Below are 10,065 nucleotides of genomic sequence, written 5' to 3'. Positions count from 1 at the left end.
ACAATGAGATCTGTGGAAGTTTGTGAAACATCAGATGCAGAGCAACAGTCAAGCAATGAGTCTGTAACTTCAGTAGATACAGAACAACAATCCAACAGTGTGTCTCAAACCACTGTTTGGGGTTCATGTGGTGTAGAGATGAAGGACCACAAAGATAAGATAAGAGAGATTAGGGCTCGTACAGAGGCATATAGGCAGTCATTTTTCCCTTGTTCTGTTTGGGAGTGGAAATGGGAGAGAAGATGCTAGTTGTGGTACGAGGTACCCTCCGCCACGCACCGTATGGTGGATTGCGGAGTATGTATGTAGATGTAGATGTCCTATATCGGAGCGTGTGGTATATGCAGAAAAACTTTCCAGTGTAAGTATGGTACCGAATAAATCGCTGCGCCGTAGCTCAACAAAACATAAATATTTACAAGGGATAGTTTTGACTGATTCAAAGAAACTCTAAGACAGAAGAATTAGCAGAGTTCCCAGAATGAATTTTCGCTCTGTAGGGGAGTGTGCGCTGGTATGAAACTTCCTGGTAGATTAAAACTGTGTGTCAGAGCAGACACGAACGCGGGACCTTTGCCTTTTGCAGGCAAGTGCTCTACTTGCTGAGCTAACAGGGCATGACTCACGAGCCATTCTCACAGGTTTACCTCCGCCAGTACGCTCGGGTAATCTCCTCTTTCATACAAAAGTCCACTGGCTGGCTACACAGTGGAAGAATACTTAGTCGTGTGTATGAGCTGAAGGATGCATTGATGATTTGTGCAAGAAAACAAAACCGAGTTTGTGGATGCATGAAAAGACGAGCTCTGGAACACGCAGCTAGCTTTCCTGTCTGATTTGTTTGAAATACTCAACCAGATAAATGCTAATCTGCAAGGTAAGGGTGCACATTTCCTTATCGCCTCGGACAAAATGTGAACCTGAAGAGATAACGTCGAGATACGGTTGAGGAAAAACAAAACAAAGTAATTTTTGACCATTGATATCTAAACGTGCAGTTAGTAATAAAATACAACCATTGACTCATGACCAATTAGTATAACTGACAGAGATGGATATTTCCCAACACTAGGTATAAACAGGTAACACTGGTTAGATAACCTTTCGCTCTTTTCAGCGCTGTTGAAGAGGAAGATTTGGCAGACCTGACGAACAACCACACTTTAAAACCTAAGTATTAAGAATCAGATACACGTAGACTTGGCCACTGTTTCTATGTTTCGATACAGTGTATCGATACGTGGAACTGTTTCAGTGTTTCGGAACGGCTGTGGTTCACTGTTTCGAAACAGTGGTGTTTCATTCCGCCCCTGTCTCGGATAACCGGACCAGATTCTATCTGGAGCCAGACACAGAAACTGTATCGTTGTTTCAAAATAAGGCTGTTTCAGTCGACCTGTGCTTTGAACGGACTAATTGTATCGAAACAGTGATGTTTCATTCCGCTTAGTGTCGGACGAGATTCGGGCTCGGCACAGGTACTGAAACACAACATACCACTTCATGAAACACTTTCAAGAGAGTCGAAATCTTTCTGAAAAGCAATAGCATGAAGCTTAAGATATCCGAAAATAAAGCTTCGATTCTAGTTGACTGTCCTATTTCGAAATGGCGTAACATCTGCTTTATAAACACTAACCAAACAATAAAACAACGCATACTATTCACATTCAAAATAATAAATATGTGAAAATCATTCAGTTAAATTACACTTTTTTTACAGCATACGCTTCTCTGTTCATGTACAGTAATCATATTAAGAAATGCAAGTAAGCCTACAACATTTTGAATAAAAAAAAGGCGTAGAGTGAGTTATACATAAATTTGATGTAGGTATAATTGCAAGCAATCTGTTTGACATATCAGTGATAGTGTAATGGTGAACGGGAAGGGCAGGGAAGCATGGTGAATTTATAGTAACGGTTCGAAACACCTTGAAAGACAAAATTTTTTCTGTTACATTTTGTTATTTATTCGAATTATTTGGCATTATTTGTGAGTCTATAGTCACTGTGCCTATTATCCACAATGATTCCCTTGTGTGCATGGAAATTAGCAGGATGGGTATATTACCCATACCAACGGAATGTGGGAATCCCAGTAGCATATCCGTTGTTTCTGCAGTTTGCTCCCATCTCTAGTTCCGTTCGTGGTGGTTCTTCTGTCTTCAGCTATGGCTGTCCTCAGTCAATTGAAAAGTATGAAAGTCACACGACACGAAAGCAGCGCATTTGCTGCAGGAAATACGAAACTGCCAAGACTCCTAAGTGATAGTTTCATACTTTCTGCGATATGATTATCGCTTTCGCACCTCAATTGTGCTTATATGGACATACTTAGACAGTAGACATTCAAGATGATAAAATGTGTTATGATTATCGCTTTCGCACCTCAATTGTGCTTATATGGACATACTTATACAGTAGACATTCAAGATGATAAAATGTGTTGGTTTTCTAGATTGCAGAACACAAACTGTTTCACTGTTTCGAAACAGCGTATCGAAACATTATATTGTACTGTTTCATTTGTTTCGAAACAGTTACGTGTTTCAGTTTGCCCATCCCTAGATACACGCAACTTCAGTATTTCAGTGCAGCAAGATTACTCTCACCTATGTAAAAGAGCACTAATAGTTTTGCTGCGGTTTCCTATAACATATTCGTGTGAAAGTGCATTTCATATAATCACTAATTACAAAAACAGTTAAATGTGGGAATCTGAGAAAGTTAGATGAGGAAATTGGTGTGAATTTGTTCTACATTCGAGCTAACATAAGAGGGGTTTGTAATGCACGTCAGTCTTACGTGAGTCCCTGAATTGATAATTGTACTGAAATGTTCTGTGTTGTGAAAAGTAGTTTAATGCGTAATTATGTGTTTGGTAACGAAATAAAAAATGACTCATTAAAATACCATTTGTTGCAACAGAATCTCTTTTATTAATATGCGTGAAAGGGTGTCGTGTGACATTATATGTATTAGAAGACTGTTGCCGTCAGACAAAGTTTGGAAAGCAAGCATTTATCATTAAAAGATATATTACCGGTGACGACCAGAGACCGAAAACAGAGGGTTTCGGAGGCAGTGCATCTATAGGACAGTACTGTAGTCTTTGGTCAAACGTGATCAGTGGGAAAAAACTTACATCAAACTCGAAGCGTTTAAAATGGTGAAGTGCAAAAGAATGCTAAGTTTTGGGTGCACATATGAAATTCCAAAGTAATGTATAAAAATAGAAATCTAGGGAAAAGTCCAGAACGCATGAAAAGGCCAGGTTGTACATGTCCAAGGGTATTAGGACAGTACAGAGAGCTACTAAAAATTACTTTCGACTGCAAGTTTTTTCTCCTGAGTTTTTTGCCCCTTGCTGCTTGTATGCCCAGACAATAAAATTTGCTTGTGTGTTTGTAGAGAACATTTGTTTGAAAATAAATTCAGATATTGACAGTATAGGATTATTAAATGAGTGTCCATAAATGCTCTGCTGCGTAAAGACCGAAAACACATGCCATTTTCTACTTGTATGCGACTTCCAATTTCAAAGAGACCTCTTCACAATCGGTCGGCGGTACGTGTATCTGAGGAACGGCAACAGTTTTCTTCAGAAATGTACTAGTAAATAAAAGACAACATTATATTAAAAATTTTATTGTTAATTAATAGAAGTATTTCACATACGTAATAGAAAGTACATAATCGAGTAACGTTACTGACAGGTGTTTTCCGCGTCCACACGACAAGTACTGACGGGACTCTTTGCTCCTCTGTCTGGACGCCCTTCTCATCCACCTCAGAACGTTCTTTCTTCGGACGTTGTGCCAACAACTTTCTTATCCCCATATCATTTTTATTATCGCCAGGCATGCCTGGGATATGATCTCTCTCAGCCAGTCTGGTAGGTTGGCAGCTACCGTCATTGTTATTGTCGGTATGAAACCAGGCATGTGTACTCTCTGAAATCAGATGAAAGCAAATGAACAGAAATATGAAAAACACTAAAATGTAATGGTCCCTTTGCTACTAAGCATGACTGCTACTTTTCGAATTAAAAATCGACATAAAAACGTTAATGCTGTGAAACTATTGCGGATGCGTTGCGCCATTGAATCGGTATTTTCTGTTTCCGGTCTGAATTCTTCTTCATATCCTCCTAATGGATGAATTAGTTAGTCTCATGTTCTATGAATCGTTTGCTGGATAAGTATACATCACAAATTATTTTGTAAATACACCTATATGCTGATCATTGACTAGGTGTTTAATTAAATAATTTATATTAAATAAAAAAGAAGACATGCAGGTGTGAGTTAGTAATCACCACACACCATCTTTTACACATTACAATAATAGGAATTTTCCTACGAAATTCAAGGAGTGGTCAAGGTGAAATTTTTTCAGTTTATTTTCAGTTTTTACTTTGCTGTCAGACATTTTAAATCACTGGTTAAGTGAACAAAAATTTTTGATTGCAGCATTATGCAGCGTTTCCTTTGTTAATGACAACCCTAGTGTTCTGTAATGAATGTCATTTTCTCTTCTGGTATTTTAATTATGTGCATCGTTATTCGTTTTGAACTGCTGTGGATTATATATAACAAACTTCATGAGGGAATAAATGTACTGTGAAGCAGTAGTCAAAATGTGTACCTCCACAACCAGATGTCTACAAGATGTTCTTGGGTGAGCACCACATGTCATTCTCACAGCACGCTTTGGTCAATGAATTTACCCCAGAACACCATTCCATGTGAGAATACTGAATAAAAATATGCAAAATATGTCAGGTTACTAATTTCTCCCAAAGATTTGCAATGACTGTAAGTGCAAATGTGGCTGAACTAAGTTTTTTTAGGATTTCCAGAATGTGCTTTGTCATGTTTAAATTCTCATCAGTGTGGCCACCTCAAAATTTTTAAGTTTCCATCCCATTTATTATTTTCTCACCCTGTGTTACACTTATTGTTCGTGTAGTACACTTAGATGTGCAGATCTGGATATGTTGTGGCTTTTTTAAGTTGAGGGTGAGACCATTTGCAGATAACTGGTCACCATCAAAAAGAGCTGAATTCGCTTGTTGTATATTACAGAAAAGATCGTTTACATATAGGGGGAACAATACTCGACCTAAGATTGATGCTTAGAGATCGAGATACGTGATTTTTTCCCAGTTAGAATAATGCCTCTGGACTACCTTGGTTGGATTACTAAGTACAACTTTCTGCATTCTTTTGGTCAGATATGACATTATCTCTTGGTTGGCTATATCATCAGTCCCACAAACGCTCAGCATATCTAGAAGAACATTGATTTGCACACTTAAAGATCTTAGATATCATACAGAAAATACCAACCATCCATATGTTTCAATTTAATGCTTGTAAAACTTGATGAAGGAACATGTAATTGGAATTGTCAGTAGAGTAACTCTTTTGAAATCCAAATGTAATTTTGTGAGGATATGGTTGTTACTCAGGTGAGATACTATTCTGCAATACATCATTTTCTCAAAAAGTTTGCAAAATGATGTCAGTAGCGATCAGGTCGGTGGTTATTGACATCTCTCCTACTATCTTTCTTAAAGACAGATTTAGCAAAGGTATATTTCAATCTTTGTGGAAAAACACCTTGAGTGTTGATGTGTTACAAATTTCAGACAAGAGAGGGTTTATTAAATGAGAACAAATCTATAATACTCGATCGGAAACACTATGAAATCCCAGTGAGCTTTTATTTTTGAGAGAATATATATATATTTTTTTCATTTTAGAAGGAGAAGTTGGTGATACATTCATATGAAAGCATTTTATGAGAGTTTTTTCCCCAACATACTGCTGTGATTTTTCTCTTAAACTGTTTTTCTTTATACTTTCCACTATATTTAAGAAAGGAGTATTAAATATGCTTGCTACCTGTGGCTCATCAGTTATAGCCCTCCAATTCAGTTCAGAAGCGATGTTATCCTTTCTGTGGCTGAAGAGTTACTGACATGTATATCTGTAGATGTATTTTACGGTCCAGTAGGTCTATGAGACTGCCACAAGAATATATATTCTTTTTTTCTTCATGTCCCGTTTAAAAAAAGTTGTTTCTGGTTTAGATGCGATGTTACCATTTCTTTGTGACAATAGTGAATGGGATTGATTTACACAGAGAGACAAAGCAACAGTGGCTTTAGCCCGCTGTTGCATGTACCAAAACTGTTTACTGTGTAACCCAATGGGAGACCCTTTACCAGGTCTTTATTAGACACAATTTCTTCAAGATATGATTAGCCAAATATTCTTTGTCTTTGTTCTGTGTCTTTTAACTTAGAATGCTTCGCACTGGAAGATTAAATGTTTTGCGGTTTCATGCTTTTCTTGGCCGCCGAGTTGCAAGTCTTTTCAGTTGGACGACTTATGTGTCGATGACGATGAGGACAACACAATACCCACTTTCCAGGCGGAGAAATTTCCAACCTGACCAGGAATCGAATCGAGATCCACTGCTTGGCAGTCAGATGCGCTGAACATTTAGCTATCCTTAGTGACGGAGTGCACTTAATTTTTTCCGCAGATTCGGATGTTTTGTTTGTTTCGTGGTCATGAGACCACACAACTTTTAATTATCAAACAAATCATCTCATTAGCTAACTGACTAACCAAACATCCTGCTTATTAACGAGTGAACTCATTAACTAAAAAACTAACTGAGTTACGAACCTAATTTTTTGTAATAAAAATTAATATGTGGGTCAATATTTGTAAAACTCTTAATTCCTCTCTCAAACCTCACCCTATGGGGAGAGAGGGAGAGTTTTAGTTTTAGCGAATAAAAATTTACGAAGTATGTAAGTATTTTTTATTTATCCATAACCATTTTCCACGCAAAAATGAGAACATGGGTTTTCTTGAATGACAGCGCCAACTACCAAGAATCAAAACAGATGTTTAATACAAAATGTACGTAGTTTTCTATGTAGAATCTGATTCTTCAATAAAAAATGGGGGTTCCCATTTGAAATTTTAAAGTTTCCTCCCGCCCCACCCCCAGGGGGCTGGGGTGGAGGGCTAATTTTAGCCCCAGTGGACATCCCCCTCGAGGATAATCAACTATGGATTCTACACATTTTTTCGTGTGAAGCTTATTTTTCGAGTTATTCTGGTTAGTCAATTTAAAATTTACACCTTGTATACTGTAAAATGTCTAACGTTTATAATGTAGGTTATATGAATCGTGCAAATATTTACAAGTCGGTAGAGCAGTTCAAAAATGGTCGCGACTTAGTGACTGACGAACACTGTTCCGTCCGACCAGTTGCAGTTTTAACTCCCTGACTTGAAAGTCGAACTGATGACATTAATCGTGCCGACCGCTTGTGACTGTGGAAATGATAGTTGTTAAGGTTCAAGTTAGTACTGCTACAGTTCATAACATTATCTGTAACAAGCTGAAGTACCGCAAAACATGTGCAAGATGGGTCCCAAAGGAGTTGACGCGGTTACACAAGGAAACGAGGTTCAGAGAGTGCAAGAGCTAAAGGAACGCTATTAAATGGAAGGTGAGCACTTTCTCATCAACATTTTAACCTATGAAGAAACTTGGGTTCACTATTATGGGCCAGATTCATAAAGCATGGAGTGGAAGCACACCAACTCATGTGTCTAGAAAAATTCAAAACCCAAGCATCAGCAGGAAAAGTCATGTTGATGTTGTTTAGGGATGCTGAAGGTCCAGTTTTTTGTGATTATATCGAAGAGAAGCGTACAATGAACAGCCAATACTATTCGGATTTGCTTTTAAACAAGGTGAAGCCAGCCATGAGAGAGGGACGTCGTCGATCTCAGAGGAGAGGTGTGATTCTCCAGCAAGACAAAGCACTTCCTCATATTGCTCAACTAACCCGTGAAATCATCGACAAAATGGACTGGAAAGTACTGCCTGATCCCCTTTACAGTGCTGATTTAGCACCTAGTGATTTCTATTTGTTTTGTGCACGGAAGGAGGCATTACGTGGGAAGAGGTTCCAGGACAGGGAGGATGTGAAAAAGTTTGGGGGAAATTGGTTCCAACATCAAGATAAAGAGTTCTATGGAGCCCGTTGGAACAAGTGCATAAGTGTTCAAGGGGCTTACGTTGAAAAGTGGAAAAGTATTGTTTTGCAAAAATTAACGCTTTTTTCTCCAGACCAATTTCTCTCTTTAATTATTGAATGATCCTCGTACATTAGATCGAGGCATATTTGAAGCTATGCACGAGACAAACATTCAAGGAAACCTGCCACATTGCTAGTCAGAACTATGGTACCAGGGCTCTCTAAAACGCATAAAGGCTATATTCATATAATCAAGCAATAGATAATACCAAGATCTAATAGCAGTGATTCAAAATAGCAGATGTAAACACTCAACATGGTCAAAGACAAACGAACTGATTGTGCGCCATTTTAGGATGGAAAGGAAATGTTTTGAGAATATCTTTACTGTGATGCAACACTTAAACTGCATGTTTTCGTAATATAAAATGGAATACAAAATGTTTACATACAATATGGATAAAAACAATGGTAGAATATGGTTTCACAGACAGATATGAAAGGTTAATATCTTGTGCAAAATCTTCAAATGTGTGTGAATTCCTAAGGGACCAAACTACTGAGGTCATCGGTCCCTAGATTTAAACACTACTTAAACTAATTTATGCTAAGAACAACACACACACCAATGCCCGAGGGAGGATTCGAATCTCCGGCGGGAGGAGCCGCGCAATCCGTGACATGGCGCCCCAGACCTCGCGGCCACTCCGTGCGGCGTTAATATCTTCAAAAGACACTCGATCACCATACGAATTCGATCTTTGCACTAAAATGAAATTATTTATCAGACTAAATACAGATTTTGAGTACAATAACACACGGATTGTTTATTGTTGTAAGGAATTTTAGTTACAGGTTTCTGATCGTTAACAAAAATCCGATCTTTGCACTAAAACTGAAATAATTCTCAAAATATTTAAGATTCTGAGCAACAAACATATTGGGACTGCTGTCAAGACTTGATAGTTCCATAAGCTTAAAAAGATAGGAGCTACTCATAAAAATTGCATTTTACGCTTGACTGGTGACTACCAAAGTTCAATAACTGTACCACTCCATCTGAGCACAATGGACTCTCAAATTAAATATTTTCAAATCTGAAATGTCCGTAGAACTTATTAAAATATGCGCAGCCTACTGCTTGGCACTACTGAAAAAAACTTTAAGTTCAGTTCTAGAACATTACAAATCACACATATCCACTGCTGCTCATCTAACTTACAGTCTAAAGGGAACTTATCAACGAGAATAGTTTGATCATTTATGTCAAAGTAAACAATCATATTTACACACCTACTTGTCAAAAATCGTTCTGTAAAACCGATATCAAGGTCAGCCAAACATCTTAGTGTCCCTCTGTGCTAATGTATTAACTTCATCTTGCAGTTTAACATGTTTTTCATATTCTGCTGATAATACTATATCACACTGACACACTGTGGAAACTGCATGCCACTGCAACGAAATGGCGTATTCACAATACTAATACACGTTTGTATTGGTCTGAAATAAAACTTACTTCCTTTCGATTCAGTTTTTTCGTAGTCAATCGTTACAGAAACCTCATGCTGGAGTATTAACTTTATCTCGCAGTACAAAAGTTTGTCACCTTCTGTTAATGCACAGTGAAGATTACATGCCGGATTAACCCAATACATCGCCATTTTACAGCAAAAATGTAACGAACTACGCCATACAGCTCAATGTTACAGCAAAATTGAAACGAAATGCCCTAAACATCACGATGTTACAGCAAAAATATAGCAAACTGCCCAGTGGGGACAATGACGGTCAGTTTACAAGGTGACCATCATTATCCCTGGGACAATGATGGTTCATTTACAGGATGACTGCAATTATCGTTGGACACTATGATTTAATTTAAAGCCTGACCATCTGTACTCGTAAGACAATGATGGTCAGTTTACCTGGTGACCACCATTATCCCCTGAAGGTAGCAATGATGCTCAGTTTGGAAGAAGAGCACCA

At 38.0% G+C, this 10,065-nt stretch overlaps 1 protein-coding gene across 2 annotated transcripts in view; it reads right to left on the bottom strand.

Moving 5' to 3' along the window:
• Positions 1-3,634: 3,634 nt before the first annotated feature.
• Positions 3,635-10,065, bottom strand: part of LOC126463873 (estradiol 17-beta-dehydrogenase 2-like) — a 229,496-nt gene continuing 223,065 nt past the window's right edge. For both annotated transcript variants that reach the window (XM_050096192.1, XM_050096193.1), the window contains exon 8: positions 3,635-3,955. In XM_050096192.1, coding sequence (XP_049952149.1) covers positions 3,833-3,955 — 123 coding nt within the window. In that variant the 3' untranslated portion in view covers positions 3,635-3,832. The remainder of the gene's footprint in view (positions 3,956-10,065) is intronic.

The sequence above is a fragment of the Schistocerca serialis genome, chromosome 1 (genome assembly GCF_023864345.2).
Source record: "Schistocerca serialis cubense isolate TAMUIC-IGC-003099 chromosome 1, iqSchSeri2.2, whole genome shotgun sequence".
NCBI lineage: Eukaryota > Metazoa > Arthropoda > Insecta > Orthoptera > Acrididae > Schistocerca > Schistocerca serialis.
This window is presented reverse-complemented; position numbering and strand designations above follow the sequence as displayed.